A 19,450-nucleotide genomic window follows, 5' to 3' on the forward strand; every position below is an offset into this window, starting at 1 on the left:
GCATCCTATATATCTATGACAAGCAGTAAAATAAGAATAAGAATGTAACCTGGTATACATAGTCCCTTTCCGTTCTGAAACTTATTAAATGCCCAAGTTGTGATGCAGACCAGCTGCATCTAGCCAATTCTCTTTGAAAAGGACTATGTTCTCATTTAATCCATTGAACCATTTTAAAAATTTCTTAGGGTATCATTTTCCTGCATCACAAAAAGTAAAGTACAGTAACTTTTTACACTAATACTGGTACATTTGATCCTTTTGTTGATAGCTACAAGCTGCTGTAAAGTAATATTATACTGGAATTTCATTTCTGAATTGGAAAGACCACTGCTAATACTGATACTTACTAGAATGTGTTAAATATCAGAATTTCCATTCTGTGGGACATTCTGGAATTCTGGGGAGGGAAATAACTCCATTTTTGGAAAAAGGAAAAGAAAATATAGAAGAGAATAGCTAAATAATTTCATTCATAAGTAATCAAAATGTATCATTTGGAAACTTTCAAAGTGAAATTGAACCAGGTCCAGAAGCTCACTTATGGCTTCCTACTACAGTAGATTGATTAGGAGCTTGAGAGCCTGCGGCTCCATGGTTGAAAACCTGGCAGCCTGAGAGTCCCTGACTCCCTTCAAATAGAAGTGGAAATCTGTGGTAGGGTCACCCAGAGGTAAGGACATTGGAAGACCTAAATCCCGTTTAGCCTACCAGGTGATCTGGCAAGAGACCAGGCATGGTTCCAGTTTGTGTTTTGTTGTAAGTTCCTAGCAATCGATACGTGTCAGTGTTGATGAACTAGCATTTCCAGCAAAACACTACTTCCCTCCCAGCTCTAATATTTTTGAGACATTTTTTCAACATTTGGCATGACTGTGGTGATTTACAGGCATAACTATTTCAGGCTTTACTGCTGTAGCAGAAGGAAGCTAGCATACAAAGGAACTTCACTGTCAAATATTAAAATAAAACATTCCTTCTTTAATGCATAAAGACCACAATAATGATCTGTTTCATGTAACAGGAATTCTTCAGTGGGTGAAGCTGATAGACAACTTTGAGGCTGAGTATGAATATGTCACCAATGAAGGAACAATGTTCACTTTCAAGACAAACCGCCATTCTCCTAATTATCGATTAATCAACATTGACTTCAGTGACCCCCATGAATCCAAATGGAAGGTACTTGTCCCTGAGCATGAAAGAGATGTTCTAGGTAAGAATGTGAAACAAGTGAAATATTTGGGGGTGGGGGTGGGGTGTTTTGTTTTTCTGATAGAAGTCAGGCTGCTGGTTTTCAAAATGTACTTTGGCTAGTCCTTAACACCCTCTCAATTTTTCTTTTCATCAAAGATCTCCTTTGACAAAGGATAGGTTTCCCATCTGTAGAGTAGGGCAAATATTCTCCTACTTCATTGCAAAGGTTGACTTGCCATTTGACTGGCACTCAGATACTACAGCAGTCAAGGACTTCTAAACAGAAAGAAAGACAAGAGCTACTCTGGTGATCAGAGTTTGAAATATCTTTGTTTACTATAAGGAGACAGAAGATATGGGGCAATGAAATATTACATTTTTAAAAGAAAATTCAAAGCATAAATCTTTGATATTTTTAATTACCTAAAAGAAATGTGTGTTAAAATACATGTGGAGAAAGTCTATTAAAAATGAGTATCTTGTACGTGGATTCATTTCAGATAATGTAGAAAAGCTTCCCTTAAGATGTTTTTATCCAGGTGTTTGACAGATGTACATTTATGGGCTTCATTCTACACACACTTCATTGTGTAATTATGACAGATCTGGCTAGCATTATAATGACTGTTTGAAAAGACTGAACAGTTCTCTTGTATTTAACAGGTTTTGTTCAAATTCTGAGTTCTACATTTATGTAGAAATATGAGAATACTCTTCACAGACACAATGAAACTGTTTCTGCTCAGCAAGCCAACACTTCCCTCTTTCAGATTTCTCCGAGAACATTAGTACTTTCATGACACCCAAAAGAATGAAGAAAATATTTTTTTTTACAACTGTGCAATGATTCCCTCCTTAGGATTTTCCAGCATGTGCAGTATTCTGTGGGTCATGTTCCAGCCCAGGCTATGGCCGCTGGGCACTACAAAGAAATAGTTAAGCTGCTCTAATTTGTTTTCAAAGAAATACTTCAGCTGGTGTACAGCCAGCATAGCCTTATCTACACCACCCTTTTCTAGCTCAATCCCTAGCAAGGATTGTTGAGGTTGAAAGGGGGCAGGATCAGAATACCTCATTTCAAGTTTGGCCAGAAACCAAATGGACTCATTTGATGACAAGGAACAGTGGTAATAAGCTGATAGAGAATAAGTTTAGATTAGAGATCAGGAGGCAATCTTTTACAGTTAGGGTGGCCAGAATCTGGAACCAACTTCTTAGGGAAGTGGTCCTCACCCCTACCTTGAGTAAATTCAAGAAGAGGTTAGATGATCACCTGTCTGGGGTCTTATGAACCCAGCATTCATTCCTGCGTGTGGCAGGAGGTCAGGCTAGATGATCTGTTCAGGTCCCTCCTGACCCTAGCTGCTACTACTATGAAACTATGACCCATGAGCATTCCAGTTTTGGGGGATGGGTGTGGGTGGTGGGCTGAGGGGATGGGATGACAAAGCTGACATGGTCATACTCAATATCAGGACCTCTGTATCTGTATTTTAGATAGTAAGTTCTTTGAGACAGCAACCATCTTTTTATCTGCACAGAGCAGAGGACATTGTAATAAATAACAGAAGTGACAAATTACCTTTGGCTCTGTTCATCTATTAAATGTCCAGAAATTTCCTGACCATCTGTGAAGCTGTATTTAAGTCATTTTTGTAAAAATGTTAGAGGTGGGTTTGAATTGAATTCATTTATAGCTTAAAAGACTGATAGAGCTCTAATACTATGAATCTTGGCAGAATCAAGCTATTTTTGACTCTTTAAAATGAAAAGTCTTGTGCTTTACTCAGTAATATTTAGTTCTATTTCATTTAAGTTCCATTCAAAGATAAAGTCAAACTGAGTATACATTTATATACCTATACTATATATTGAAAATATTTTTATTTGATTATAGATTAATTCATATGGAACAGGGATTTAATTTCAATAATCAAAGGTTCAGAAAAATGGGAGTATTGAGGCACTAGTGTTAAATCACAAAAGATCTTTAGTTCTTCAGTATTTTCAGTCAAACATCAGAGGGCATATCAGACCTTGTGTAACAAATAGTTTCACGTAACTATGTTTTGGATAATCAAATTTTCACTATATGGGAATACAAAGTTAACACACAGTACCAAACCCATTCTCTATATTTAGCTGTGTATTTAGATGAAAATCTAAGGGAATTGTGGGTAGGTGAATAAGAACAGCTTCATCTGAAATAAATTAAATAAATTTTAAGATTCAATGCTAAAATCATAATCTAGAGCAGTTCCCAAATGATTATATATGATGCCATTTGTAAATTGAAGGGCTGTATCCCTTGCTACCAAAGGATCTGTACTGGTAATATTCTTGAGTTCATAGCTCTGAATAAATGAAAGTAGCATTGGATCACAGTTAATGAAATCAGAATGCTTCATTCCTAAAGAACAGACTGTCACAGTGAAGAAAGGCCAGCCTGCCATTATGTCATATTGCTTTAATCCTTTCCAAGATTCAGTTTGGAAAGACATAATTATAACAGAAAGCAGTTAATAATTCATTGCCTTGAAAGCCTTGCAGTTAAATGAATTTGTTTTTATTTGATACAAAGATGACAGGGTAATGAAACCCCTTGTGAAAAAGCTATGACTGTAAGAACTAAAAGGTTAAATGAGTATAACTGCTTGTCCAGTTGGATGCATGAAGAAGTGATTATCCAGGTGTAATTAGTTGCGTTTGGAATCACTTTATAAACAATTTAGTCACTGATGCTGAAAGTCACAGATGTTTTTGCATGATTAGAATAAAGTATAAAAACCTTTACTCAAAATGCCTCTGCTTTTCATGACCTACTTGTTGGCCATATCTCTTCCTTTTATCCAAGTTCTGTGTATGAACTGGCATAAAATTTCATAAAAGCAGCTACTTCACACATAATAATAAAAACAGTTTATATTTATGAGTCAAGATTAATATGTGTAAAACTTTGTCAGTGTCCTCCAATGGCCACAAGTTTTCACAGAGTAAAGGCAACATCACTCTTTACTCTTGGTGAATATACAGTAGTGCAGCTAACAAAACCTAACTAACAAAAAGCATACATACCCAGAGACCAATGTAAATTTAATTTGGCTTCACCAACACAGTCGTCAAGGTGTTGCCTGCAGGCTGTAATCTGTGCTGACAAAAAAAATGTCATTCTTAATAACATAATATTTTGGGGGAAAAATATACTCCTATAGCTTGTTTATAAGTATACCAGATGTTTAAAAACACAAAGCATAAAACACTTTTACATGGATTCTTTCTTTGAATCAGGCTTCCCTCATACAACAAACACAGTCAAGCTTTACTTAGTTTTCAGCAGAGATATCACACAGGGTTCTGATAAATTTAGGACTTTAACCTGTTAGCTGAAGAGAAAAAATGACAATTTTAAAATGAAGGTGTTCAGGGATGTGCTCTGGAACACCTACAGTTCATTTATTATATTTAATTTTCAGAAAAAATACAGTATGGCTTTAGAATAAGCTTTTTATGAATTGACACTGGTTTTCTTGGCTTTTGAAACATCCATTTTAAAGTTGTGCGCGCAGAGGTCTTTCATCAGGATTTTGGGACAGTATAAGCTTTTGCATACCCCTGAGTTTGAGTTCATTAATTCATAATAGAGAGAAGATCATCTTCCACCCAGACACAATTTAGTGAGCAAATAGAGAGCAAAGGAGTTTTTCTTCATCCTATATATATGACTGGCCCTAGAGGATCCTACAGCATTTTGAAATGTTCCAGCCAACAAGGGGTTCTGCGTGCATTCGCTAGTTGAAATGTCTCCTTTATGAAATGTTTCCAAGTACGTTCACTTGGAAATGTTTTAGTTGTTATGTCTTTCCTCACCCAATTTAATTTATTGTTTTGGTAATGCACAAGCAAAAATAGACTCTTTTGTTCACTCAGTTGTACACATATTGGCTTTGTAGGGCTCACAGGAATAAAACAGAGTCCTTTAGTCATTGAAGCAAACAGATATGACTGTAACTGCTTTGAAATTGCCTGTAGTAATTTATAAATACAATATACTGATCTGATTCTTAAACTATTTACTGTATACATATATTAAACTAATTCAATAGAATAGTGGTCTGGAAATGTACTCGGGAAGGTGATGGATGCTGATGTGCTCTTTTTTCTTCAAACACTTAAGAGGTAATGGAAGAACCATTTAACACATTGCCCCATGTGACCCTTGGGACCCTTGTTTTAAGAAAAAATGATCATTGGAATCCACTTGGCAAAGAGGTCTAAAGAGAAAAACCGCAGGTTCTGGATGAGTATTCAGAATAAAGAGTCCATACACAGAGTGATGTAGCCCCAGACCCAGAGAGCAAGAGAAAACTTATGGGATCCCAACCTAAAGTGAGATGAAGGTACAAGACATCTGTATCCAATCCAATGGTATCTGTATCCAATGTCTTCAGGGAGACAAGAGTTACGAAAGTGCAGCTAGTGCTGTAGTTCCAACAGAGGACCATAGGATAATAGTAGGGCTGGAAACAACCTCGTGAGGTCATCTAGTCCACCTTCTTGCTCAGAGTAGACTCATCCCTGACTACACCATCTCAGTCAAGTGTCTAGAATGCTTTTGAAATTTTTCAGAGATGGAGATTCCCCAACTTCTCTACGTAGCCTGTCTCAATGTTTGACTACCCTCAAAATCAGAAAGTTCTTCCTAATCTTCAACCTAAATTTCCTCTGCTGAAATTTGAGGCCATTGATGCAAGTCCTTTCCCCCCAGCCACAGAGAAAGGGCTATTTCCATCCTCTCTGTAATCTCCTTTCACGTATTTGAAAACTGTTATCAAACTCCACCCCCTCCCTCCCATCTTTTCTCTTCTCCATACTAAATAATCCTAATTCTTTCAATCTTTCCTCATAAGTAGGGGGGCCTACCAAACTCAAGGCAGCAGCACCCAATTGCACAGGTAGATCCTGGGGCTGGCAGCCATTTTGACGGGCCAAGCACAGCAAGCCCTCCCATGCCTCTGATTGGCCAAGGGGCTCTAGCAGTCTCACCCCTCCCCACATATTGCCACGTGACCCAAAACTGCAGCTTTAATTACCATGATTAAGCCTGGGGAAGCCATGTGTTTGGAATCAGGGTGTTTTGAAAAAACTCCATGGGATCATACCCTTGGGAGTTTTGCATTCAAATAAGTAAGTGGGTGAGTGAATGAGTACATAAATATTTTGAAAACCAGTTGGGCAAGCTATTTTCAGAGGCATAAGAAAGTTTTTTGTCAATAGCACAGAAGGCTGGTAGAGAACAGAGACTTGGCAGCCATATGTTATTAACCATGGATTAATGGCTTCCCCAGACTTAATCAGGGTAATTAAACTATGGTTTCAGGCCGTCCTCGAGTGGCAAGCTTTGTGCTTTTGGTGGGCTTACTGCAAAATAAATAAATAAATAAACGTACTGGCAAGAAGAAAAGCACGCAGCGAGCCCTGCCTTCTAGGATCATGGGGGGAAGGTGGAGACAGCCCCACCCCTTGCCTTCATTCCTTCCCCTATCATTTGCATGACCCTGCCTCCAATCCCACCCTCCCATTCCTTTCCCCACCTCTCATGCCATCATTTACGTAACAACCCCATCTGCGTTCCATCCCCCCATCTCTCTCTTCAGGAATCACTCTGCCTCCCGCCCTCTCTCCTTTTTCCGTCCATCCCTCCCTCCCTCCCTGTCTTCCCCGCCCCCTTCAGTCCATTATTTGCATAATCCTGCACCCTGTAGAGACAGCCCAATACCCCTTCCTCCTTGCCCCCTCCCCTCTGCTTTTCCCACCCATGCTTCAAGACTGTAACGTTTCCCATGCATTTCTCTCCTTGCCAGTAAAGTTATTTTATTGTTTTGCAGCGAGCCCACGCTTTTTGAGTAGCCTGTGCTTTTTTGCGATTTCTGTGAAAGTCATGAAATCACAATTTCAGTAGGTCCCTACTCATAAGTCATGCTTCCCAACATAGAAACATGGAATGGGTCTATTGTCACTTTAGACTGGGGCTTAAAGATGAATCATGTTCTAGTGTGTGAAACAGATGACAGAAGTGACCTTCACAAACTCCTTTAACTTCTTTGCACCTCAAATACCGTGTGTCCAATATCAAATAACACCACTTACTTCCCTCACAAGGAGCTTTTAGCCTAGATTGAAGCATAGGTTTTCATTCCCTCAGATACAAAGTGACATCCAAATGAAATGTATTATTATTTTTTTTAATTAATGTTGAGGTTAAATTCAGAACCTACTAACTTTTAAGTGCCTGTACATGACTTGGTAGTGTTGGGATTGAACACTTGCATGGTAGAGACCTTAACAAAATAACCATGATGCCCTTATTTTGATGCTAGTATAATGCTGATTTCTAACAGCTGCTGTTGTTGTTAATATTATTTAAAAATTCATATGCAGATCTCTGCCCAATCCTAAGAAAACTAAAGGTAAGCAATGAAGAGGTCTGGTGTATTCTTGCAGAGTTCACTTATTTAATTCTTTTCAACATATGCACTTTAAAAATGGGAACATGCAATCCAGAGGCAAGATCTAAAAATAAAAATCCATAATAAAAAATGCATTCCAGCACAAGTCGGTTTGTCTTTTGCACTGTAGTAAAACCGGATAGGAGAGAGCCAGCTTAAACTTTGGAATCAGGGTCTCAGAATGTATGATTCTGAATAACAGGCAGCTGTGTCAGTTTAAACACTGCTATCGATTTATCATAACGCTGAAGAGATCTGTGCGTTCCATTCTTCTTGCAGTGTTTTGAAAAAACTCCATGGGATCATACCCTTGGGAGTTTTGCATTCAAATAGGTGAGTGGGTGAGCGAATGGGTGCATAAATATTCTGAGAACCAATTGGGTAAACTTTTTTTCAGAAGCTTAAGAAAGTCCCTTGTCAAAAGCACAGAAGGCTGGTAGAGAGCAGAGAATTGGCAGCAAAACAAAGAACCAAACTAGGGACCTGGTAGTGGAAAACATAATAGATGGAGTTTTGGCTGAGCCCAGGAGTTGCCTAGTAACAGCTCGGCCCCTCCTCTGAAACATGGTTCATCAGCCACAGACTGGGGAGAGGTATGGTGGCCCAAAATCATGTTCTTGACTGGAAGTGTATTTCTTTTTATAACCAGAGCTATTATGGGTCTAATTTGTCTACTTACTATGGTAAATCTAAACGAGTCACACCTGCTCCCTAGGTTTCTCAAGAAGCTTAGTCTCAAATATTTGCAGCTTCAGAATAGGTTCCTGTGTCACATCACTCACATGTATGAATATGAGGTTGTTTGAGACTAGGAACAATGTCCTTATCTTTTTTAAGTCAGTGGGAGTTTGTCTTTGACTTGAATGTGGCAAGATTTCATTCAAGCTGTTACTTTGCCTCCTTTTTTGTGTGTTTTTCTTTTTCACAGGTATAGAATGAATAATGCTTTAATCTGTAAATTGCTACTGTTCTCACAGGTCTTCTTACACATTCATAACTCTAGGTTATTATAGTGGTGGAAAGTTTCATTTTTCATAAGCTTGCTATTCTAAAATCTGGACTGAGTTTTAAGGAAGTTTCCTGCAATGGCAGGAGGAAAAAAATTGCCCTCTATATCAGTGGCAGTGAACCCCTGGCCTGCAGGCCAGACGGGGTCTATAAGACCATGTCATGTGTTCCATGGGGCTCCCCATGAGCACAGAAATTTGGCAGTCAGGAAATGGTGGCAGTGTTCATTGGTAATCCCCTGCTGTCAAATTTCTGGATGTGTGGGGAGATGACTTGGCCCTGAGTTGTGGATCACCCCATTGTGCAATGGGGCTGCTTTGCGGAGTCACTCCATGGATGGATCTAGCATTGTGGAAGGGGTCATGTGTGGGGTCAGGCCACTGTAGCCAAATCCAGCATGCAGGGTTAGACTAGCGTGTCAGATTATACCTGCAGGCTGTCCCCACACACCAACCCCATGCTGGAACCATCCTGCCAAATCGCCCTGTGTGTGGGATCTTTCTAGTAACTCAAGCTTTGATATGCCACCCAAATGCATCCTTTACTGATGAGGAATGTGTGCTTGCACAGGAAAAAAATCTGAAGTTTCTTCTTGGTAATTAATTTTGTGTGGGTCATATATTCGGTTTGGCCTGTTTTTCTTCTCCATCAGCAGTTTAGCTGAAGCAGTGTCAACATCTGTACAATCAGGTTACTTTGGTTTCTGTATCCAGCATTGGAAAAAGAAAGGATCAGCAGTAATTTCATCCCTAAAAGAAGGATGGATATTTAACATGAAGGAATTCAATATGCTGTACTTAGAATTGTCTTAAATGTTATTAGTAGAGACATTTTAGTGATGAAGGAAGGAACCTCTTTTACTGCAGTGAAATCTGTTGCACCAGAAATTCTTTCTTTTTTTAAATCAGCAACACACACATTCTGAACTGGGCTCCCTCTCCTTAGTAAGTACAGTTGAATATTTCTGAGCACAATTTCTCAAGCATTTTTAACAGGTAAAAGTCTACCCCAGATCTATGCATAAAGCAGCCTCCCCCCCTCCCCACCCCCCAACAAAACTGTGCTGGTACTGTAACTGCATATAGATTACATGTGCCAAATCCATGCACAAAACACAATGTACAAGAAGGATGAAACACCACTTCAATTTAGGGCCCTTTAAACCCCTGTGTTGTGCACACACCCAAACTTACCTGCCTCTCTGGCGGCGGGGAGGGGAGGGCGAGTTGCTGGTGGGTGGAGTGATCCCTGGGCTGTGGGGGTGGGGCTGGTGCTTCCCTTTGCGGCAGTGGTGGCCACCCCTGCCCCCCCCCCAGGTGGCTCCCACCCTCAGGCACCTGGCTCAGGTGGTTCTGGGGGGCACCGCAGCCATGGAGGGAAGCACCCCTGCACAGCTGAAACAGACAGGCAGGTTCCAGGGGGGGAAAAAAAAGATCAGGCTCTCCACTTTATTTTTTTCTTGGGCAGAGTCAGCCTTCCCGGGCTACTGCCAGGCTTCCTGCAGAGCCCTTGAGCTGAACAGAGCCCAGTGCTTTGCTCCACGGCTCTAGGGCAACAAACTAAAACTCAGAGGAGGAGTTTTAGTTTGCTGCGCCCCAAGTCATTTAAGGCACATTATGCCGCCGAATTTGCTACAGCGGCTGGAATTACTGCGCAATACACTGCTGACGTGTGCAAACACCAACACCATTAAAGTGGTGTAAAAACATTAAACCCGTTTTAAAGTTTCGTGTGCACACGCGTCTGGTTTCATCTACACAAGGCCACAGCTCCTACCTCCTCAATCTTCCCCTGGGCCCTGCAGGCCACCCTGCCTCACTGCATCTCCATGCGAAGGGGCAGAGGCAGGAAGTGGAGACCAGAGAAGGGAGGGGAATCCGAGCAAGACTGTTAATTCTTTACTTCAAGTAGTTCTTTATACAACTTTCTGTAAATAAAGTGTTATTTCCACACCACAAACCTCATCAAGATACCATACTACCAACAGTTCACTTGCTGCTTCAAGCACAAGTTACAGTGCTTAGCCAATAGCTATGGCTATGAAGAGGGGTAATGCAGGACTCTATCCCTTCAGCTTGCTGAGCAAACACAAGAAACCACCATCTTGGCAGTTGTATGGCATGCAGTATTTCCAGGCTTGCTTCTTTTCCAGTGGGAAAAAACCTAGCTTCCCAACTTAAAACATGCACTTCAATTTTAGGACGCCGATTTTGGAGGAAAATGTGTGTTGTATGTGATAAAATTTGGTAGTTTAATTCTTTTCTCCACTAAATAAGGTAGGGATGATCCTGTAACTCCAGTACATTTAATTGAATATACCAAATGCAGCTTTCAAAGAACATTTCACATTCCATCTTCACTTATGAAATTTGTATCATGCAAGAGCTGTGACTAATTTATAAACACTGATTCACTGCCTGGATCCATGGCTAAAACTCCAATAAGTGTTGCAGTATAATGTGTGAGTTTGGTCTGAAGTTGCCAGGCTTATGCTGAAAGACAATATTTTTTTAAACATCTGAAGAATTAGCATTTGGGGGGGGGTTTGTAAGTTGGCATATTTTGTAAATATGACTAAAACCTTTAAAATTAATGTCAAACTTTATTGGTATATCAGAAGTGAGTATGAAACAGTAAATACTACAAAGTATTAGTATTCAGCTTTCTAAAGAGATAAAGTATCTTAGAGTGGGATGAAAACTTTTCAGGAGGCATTTTTCATAGGCAAACACTAATTTGACCTAATTAAATTACGTGGGATAGACTGGCCAGAAATTTTTGGGAAAAATAATTGTTTACATTCTTCCAAAATGGAAAATTTCACATTTTCTAACTTTTATTTCAATTAAGGATTAACTCTTCCCATCCCTCTCTCTTCCCCCAAATGGGAATTTTTGTGTAACTAGAATTCCAATTTCACTATTAGGTGAAAGAAAGGAAGAGAGAAAAATATTGTGGTCATATGTGGAGCCTCTGTCAGCTTAGATATCATTAATGCTGTGCATTGTACTTCTACTAATAGCTTACAGTCTCAAAGTAATGCAGTATTTGTTACAGTTAGGGATGAGGTTGTGCGGGTTTACAGCTATGTTGGAATTATGTAAGATATACATTTGATGGTATAAGATAGTGGTTCTCAATCATTTTAGTCTCAAGGCACGCTTCGGGAAAAGTAGTTCTTAGTTTTCACTAGTTTTTTAACTATGAAAAAATAGCAGAGAAGTTTTTCTTTGCAAAGAACTCAAAAACTACAACAGGTCAGAATGTTTTAACACTATGCTGTCCTAATTAAAATTTCCAGGTTTATCTTGTGTTGCACCCCTTAGTGTTAGTATTGCATGACACCTTGTGGCACCCTTGAAAGGATTTCAAGGTACCCCAGGGCATCTTACTTGAGATTAATGGACATCATATGATTTCTAGTACAGAACTATATCTATTGGGAACACAGGTAAAATTAAGTGCTTTTGAATGTGTGGTATATCATATATTAGGCTTAAAGAAATTATTTGAAATGTGAAGACATTTGCATGTTTACATTTCCTTGGTCATCTTTTAACTTTGAAATGTTTATGTTTCTCTTTACGTATAACATTATCCAACACAAATTCATTTTACCTGAATATTAAGTAGCAATGTTAACTGAAAGTTAATAACTTTTGTCTTTTAATCATCACATTTGAAAACAGCTTATCACACATAGTATTGAAACATTAATCATCTGGGAAAAAAAAAACCAAACTGATGTTTGTCCTGGCTTCCTCACAATAGTATTTTAAGAATGCTAACTGAGGACTCCATTCTCCAACTTACTCCCACTGAGTAGCTCTTGAAAGAATAGCATACTGAGTGCAGAGAAGATAAAAAAAAAAGGCAGATAGGAATCAGTCTGCTTAATTAGTGATGATATACTAAGCCATATGTTTTCCATTCCTACCATTTTTATTTCTCCAAAAACCATGGTCAATTTTTTCATTTCATTTACTTCCATGAATAGATTAATTGATGTATACTCAAAAGAAAGATTGACCTTTAGGGAAAAAAGCTGTACCATGTTGCACTACTTGTGTTAGACTTGGCTTTGAAACATTTGGCATACAGTTGTGGTTTGAGTGGTAAACACTCAGAGGACAGAAGAATCTTTAGTTAAATGTTCTTTCTTAGTAAGCTTATGTAAATTAATTACAAATGATTTGGTTTTAATTTATGCTCTAAGAATCTGAGTTTTACAGATATTACAACATTTTCCTGGTATCTGAATTTTTCACAATTTGTTTTTCCAAAACTGCAAGGAACCTTTAGAGTTGTATGAGTTTTAATCAGACATATGCTGTAAGAGGACTTTGTGTGTTTAAAACAATTGTTAAGATTGGTGAATAGTTGATTGTTTCTTTTCCCATAGGATTCCTTTTTTATTTTCTTACATTTCAATGCACTTCAGTTTTTTGATATTTTTGCCTTTCTTCTCAACAGAATGGGTCGCTTGTGTTAGGTCCAACTTCCTGGTTTTATGTTATCTCCATGATGTGAAGAATGTTCTGCAACTTCATGATTTAACAACTGGTGCACATCTCAAGACTTTCCCTCTGGAAGTTGGCAGTATTGTGGGATATAGCGGCCAAAAGAAGGACACTGAAATATTTTATCAGTTTACATCCTTTTTATCTCCAGGTAAGTTTGTTCATTTCCTCAGATACTTCTCGTTTTACAGGGGAACTGCACAGTACCTCCTTTGTTTAGTGGGCACTTTGCTATTCTGCATGAAACTTGATTGTTAGATCTTTTGAAACATGAGGAAAGGTTTTCCTCTTAAATAATAAGTGGTCATTTGAGTTGTGCACTTAAAACAGATTACTGAAGAAAATGATTGGGCTTTGTTTATTTTCAGTGAGCTAACACTTGGGAGGCCTGAGCTCCAAAATTACTTAGGATTGCAAAGAGTTCTCTCAAAAGTTGTTTGTTCTTTTCCTACTTTGAGAGAAATCAGATAATGTTACTGATGCTGTAGCACATTCAGAGGCTCTGTTTGGTGCACAGCTGTACTGTCATGTACACATGAGCCAGCTACTACCTTTTAATCACCAACTTGTATATATATCTTGTGAACTAGAGGAATGAGAAAGAGAAAGTCTTTTGAAGAGAGCAAAAACACAGGAGCAAGAGGGATCATCCAAAAGCAACACCATTGGAAAGTACTCAGTCTTGCATGCCAAATAAAAAATAAAGTTCTTTAGGGGTATTCTTATAAATCAGAATGCCACTGCAAAGAATGAAAAGTTTAAAAGAATCACTAGAGAGGGACATGACTGCACCACTGTTGTTCCTCTTCCATTTGAACTCTTCATAATGCTATCCATTTTTCTCCTGCTTCCATTCTTCTGTCTTCCCATTTACTCTAGCTTCCCTTCCCCTTTTCTTTCTATCCATTTTATATTTTGATCCATTTGTTTCAGTCCCTTCTTCCATCTTTGTTTCGTTCCCTTCAAGCATCTTCCTTCCTATAATGCTGCTGTTCAGTCTCTTCGAACTGCTCTCATCGAGTATAAAAGAGAAATAAAGACAGATTAATGGGAGCCCAGAATGAAGACATGTTTGAAAAACTAAGAATCTCACTGGTAATTCCACCTTTCAGTGTTGCTGCCCTTCTGAGATAAGACTTTTTATGTAAAAGAAGCAAAGTGCCATACTGTAAACTCAAGTTTCCTCCTTAGCTGATGACATGTGCAGTCAACAATAATTTAATTAAATACATTAAAGATAATCATAGTAAGTGTATTTAAATGTAAAGGCAGAGCACAGTGTTTCTTTGAAGAGAGAACATAAAAAGCCCCAAGTAAAAATTTATGGTCTGAATTTTTTCTTCTAATGTTGGCAAGAACTCAGCTTTCACCAAAATACAATTCTCCTTAAAGATTAGATGATTAATGCAGTTCAGAGAGTTAACAGAAATAGTGTGATATTGTATGTGCACCCTCCAAGAACTTATAAAAGATCAAGCGGTACTTATCCTGTATGGATGGATCTTAACTTGTTGCTGTCCTAATCTGGAATTCACTTTCCTTTCTTTGGAAAAACAAACAAACAAAAAACCAAGCAACTACTTTTAGTTGGATCTGAAGAAATTTGCAAATGTCATACATAACTGTATGGATCTCAGTTTTTTACTGTACAATTATTGAAGTAATAACCAGTAATTAAGAACTCACAGTGGCAGTCTAACTGCCACTAGTAAGAGACCACTCAAAGTTGACCAGAAGGAACTCATTCTAAAGATAGTTTGTGTAGGACATCCCTTACACCCACTTCTCACTGCAATCTTGAGCCTTCATTTTCAGAGGTACTAAGTACACCCATCTTTCACAGAGGGAACTGAGTGCCCAGGACGTCTGAAAATCAAAGCAGACAACTTAAAACAACTTTAAAATTTAAAGGGTCCCAAAGCAATGTGAGCACTGGGCAGCCAGATACGTTTTGTTCTCCCTGAGGTTGCTTTATTGCCTCAAAGTTAGTCCCAGGAGCAAAGAGAGAGATGAAGGAAAGAAATCTTAAGTGGAAAGCAAGAGATCAGTGGATTCCAAAGACAGGCTTATTGGCTAAAAACTGCCCTGATTTGACAGATGCTCCAAGCATAGGGTTCTCTTAGCTTTCAAACTGAAGTTGTAAATCTTTCTGCAAATGGTCCATGCTGTATATCAAACTTTAATAATAAAAGCATTGTTTTCACATGGATGATAATACACGCATATGTACATTGGCCTTTTGCATTTTAAAATAACAGGAAAAACAACCTGGGATGGAACATCAGTTGTCTGTAAAATATAAGCCTCCATCAAGCAATGCTGGAAGGAGCATTTCAAGACTCTACTTAACCATGAATCTGAGGTGTCAGCTGCCACCATCAAGTTCATCCCTCAACACCCAGTAATATAACCTCTTGCTTATCCCCCATCCTTCAAGGAAGTCTTGCATGCCTGGCATGCCATCACGCAGACCAAGAACAATAAGGTGCCGGGGCCAGATGGCATCCCTGCAGAGGTCTTCAAAGCTGGTGGGACAGCACTAGGGCAAAGATATCACCAACTTCTCATCAAAACATGGGTTAATGAGGAAGTTCCCCCTGATTTATGAATGCCAACATTATGACCATCTTCAAAAAAGGGGATGAGTCAGTGTGTGGGAACTTCCGAGGCATTGCCGGAAGGATTCTTACTTGTATCTGAGTAAGGCATTGCCTTCTCAACCTTGCCTAATATGTTCTTCCAGAATCCTATTGTGGCTTTAGACCATCCAGGAGAACCGTAGTGAGCAAAACTAGGAGCTGTTCATGGCATTCATTGACCTAACTAAGGCCTTCGACTCCATCAGTTGTGAAGCCTTATAGAAGGTGCTGGCTAGATTTGGTTGTCCACTGAAGTTCATCAGTGTCCTTAGGCTGTTCCATGATGGACTGACCACTATAGTCCTTTGCAATAGATCAGAGACAACCCATTTACCATCCATACTAGTGTCAAGCAGGGCTATGTTATTGCCCCAACTGTTTTTTCTACCTTTCTTGTGATTTTGATTGTCATCTGTGACCACTGTCCTTCTGAAATTGGGGTTGGGTATCAAATGGACAGTCAGCTTTTCAACCTGCAGTGCCTTCACAGTAAAAAACAAAAACAAAAAAAAAAAACATGACTGGCATCACCAACCTTCAGTACGCTGATGACTGTGTTATCCTCATGCGCACTGAGACCAATCTGCAGTCCACCCTTGACCTTTTCTCTCAGGTCCCTATCACAGTCTGGGACTCCCCTTTAACATTGGAAAGACCAAGGTGCTTCCTCAGCCTGCCCCAGCACAAGCTGCCCCCTACCCCCACAAATTACTATTGGTGGATGACCCCTGGAAAACAGAGCATTCCCAATACCTTGGCAGTTATCTCTCCCAGTCAGTCAGTCTTGATGTAGAAATCAAGTTTAGGATTCACTGTGCCGATGTATCCTCTGGAAAGCTACTTTGCTGTGTCTTTGTTGATAGAGATCTGCAAATGGAAACTAAGATCCTGGTCTACAATGCAGTGGTTATCCCCACACTCCTCTACAGGTGTGAGATGTGGGTGACATATTAAAGCCACCTTAAGTGCCTGCAATGGTTCCATCAGCATTGCTTCAGGAAGATTCTTCACATTAGATGGGAAGACCATTGCACCATCCTCTGTGCAGCTAAGATAACCAGTATTGAAGCAAAGATCATAAAACATCTGTTCTGCTGAGCTGGCCACTACGTACGGATGGCTGTCACTTGTCTCCAGAAATAAGTCCTTTTCTATCAACTTAGTCATGCTAAGAGGACCTGCGGAGGACAGAAGTGCTACAAGGACACCCTGAAAGCATACCTTAAGAAGGGTGGCATCAACTCGCACACTTCATTGTGTAATTATGACAGATCTGACTAGCATAATAATGACTGTTTGAAAAGTGAACAATTCTGTTGTATTTAACAGGTTTTGTTCAAATTCTGAGGTTCTCCATTTATGTAGAAATATGAGAATACTCTTCACAGACGCAATGAAACTGTTTCTGCTCAGCAAGCCAATACTCCCCTCGTTCAGATTTCTCCAAGAACATTAGTACTTTCATGACACCCAAAAGAATGAAGAAAATATTTTTTTTTACAACTGTGCAATGATTCCCTCCTTAGGATTTTCCAGCATGTGCAGTATTCTGTGGGTCATGTTCCAGCCCAGGCTATGGCCGCTGGGCACTACAAAGAAATAGTTAAGCTGCTCTAATTTGTTTTCAAAGAAATACTTCAGCTGGTGTACAGCCAGCATAGCTATATCTACACCACCCTTTTCTAGCTCAATCCCTAGCAAGGATAGTTGTGACTGAATGGGGGCAGGATCAGAGTACCTCATTTCAAGTTTGGCCGGAAACCAAATGGACCCATTTGGTGACAAGGAACAATGGTAATAAGCTGACGGAGAATAAGTTTAGGTTAGAGATCAGGAGGCAATCTTTTACGGTTAGGGTGGCCAGAATCTGGAACCAACTTCCTAGGGAAGTGGTCCTCACCCCTACCTTAAGTAAATTCAAGAAGAGGTTAGATGATCACCTGTCTGGGGTCTTATGAACCCAGCATTCATTCCTGCGTGTGGCAGGAGGTCAGGCTAGATGATCTGTTCAGGTCCCTCCTGACCCCAGCTACTACTACTATGAAACTCTACAAATTATGATGTGTTGGTTGGTAACATCTCAGTGGCACTGCACTATACATCAAGCTACAGTCCACTTCAGAGAGACCTGTCTTGTTCAGGAAGCCAAGAAATGGCAGAGGAACAAGGAAAGCGCACAAAATCCTGGCCAACAGTTGTGTCTTCTGCAAGGCACCGCTTGTCATATCTATGGAAAAACTTGCAGATATGCATCCTTTGTGTGCATGAATGGACAGAGGCTTAACATTGATAGGGATTTTTCAGAAGAAGAAAATCCTCAAAATACTAGTCCAAATGTTAGTCCTGATACTGACATCTTTTCAGATGACATATTGTAAGAATGCACTTTGTTCATCCAAACCAGAAATTCCAATCAACATGTTGAATTGTGGCATGTTTCATGATAATTGAAGAGGAAAACTGGTAAACTGAAAAGATCCTAGTTGGAAGTAGAAGCTTCTTTCTGTATCTAGACTTTTTCTCTATTTGTCCAAATAATGCTATCCTGAAATGAACAGTCATTATATCTGTATATCAAGGAAGCCGTGAACTTTAATGAAGCTTATTTTCAGAAGCCAATACTTTGTGTTACCATAGTCAGTTACAAATGACTCAAGATGGAGGAATAAGAAGCTGAGATGACCTTTGCCTTACTTTGAACTCAACAAGTTCATCTTCAGGACAAGTGACCAGGGATTTAGTCTTGCAAATCTCTCTAACGTTAATGGTAGTTGAATAGCAGTATCCCTACATTAGCTGGAGATGCATAGCTAAATCCCTCTACACCAGCTTAAAAGTTATTTAGGAATTTGGCTGTATTTTTCATTTGATGTGCAAAGATATGGACATAGAAACTCTTGACCCAAAGAAAAAGGAAATAACCTGCAGTAGCTTGTAGGGGTGTGTGAAGTGGGCCCTATTCAATTTGGATTTGGATTCGGCCTGATTTGGGGACAGTGATTTGATTCGTTGATTCGGATCATTGTCCCTGATTCGATTCAGCTGAATCCGAATCTGAAGATTTGATGCTGATTTGGAGAGTCAGTGATTTGGACATACAGCTTTAAATGTTTTTTCTAAATACTTTGAGGTACCAGTGCAGCTTGTGAACGCTGTGATGCTGGGGCAGATGGAGCATTCCACAGGAGTGTGGGGGAGCCTCCACGTGCTCAGCAGCAAACCCAGAACCAAACCGGAAGTAATTCCGCTCCACTTCCAGGTCTGCCAGGGAGGATGCAGGGAGCCCCACTCACCCCCTCTGGCTTGGCCACAGGGGAACCCTGGGTGTCCCCTCCCCACCCCCCCACAGACCCAGGAGGCACCAGTCGCTGAGCGGGGGGACGTGGGGGGGCTCCCCCAGCACACTTTTTGGAAGACCCAGAAGTGGACCTGAAGTGCTTCTGGTCCACTTCTGGGTCTGCTGCCAAGCATGCTGGCAAGTCCCCCATGCTTCTGTGGGACACTTCATGAGCCCCAGCATCACAGCATTCACAAGCTGCCTGCTACCTAGAGGCATGTAGAAAAAAACATTTAAAGCTGT

At 39.9% G+C, this 19,450-nt stretch overlaps 1 protein-coding gene across 1 annotated transcript in view; it reads left to right on the plus strand.

Annotated features, from left to right (window-relative positions):
* Positions 1-19,450, plus strand: part of PREP (prolyl endopeptidase) — a 211,945-nt gene that overhangs the window by 115,729 nt on the left and 76,766 nt on the right. Inside the window, exons 8-9 of the mRNA XM_019520156.1 lie at positions 1,025-1,216; positions 13,185-13,382. Coding sequence (XP_019375701.1) covers positions 1,025-1,216; positions 13,185-13,382 — 390 coding nt within the window. The remainder of the gene's footprint in view (positions 1-1,024; positions 1,217-13,184; positions 13,383-19,450) is intronic.

Source organism: Gavialis gangeticus, unplaced genomic scaffold (assembly GCF_001723915.1).
Source record: "Gavialis gangeticus isolate Ggan-Ray unplaced genomic scaffold, GavGan_comp1, whole genome shotgun sequence".
NCBI classification, from domain to species: Eukaryota; Metazoa; Chordata; order Crocodylia; family Gavialidae; genus Gavialis; species Gavialis gangeticus.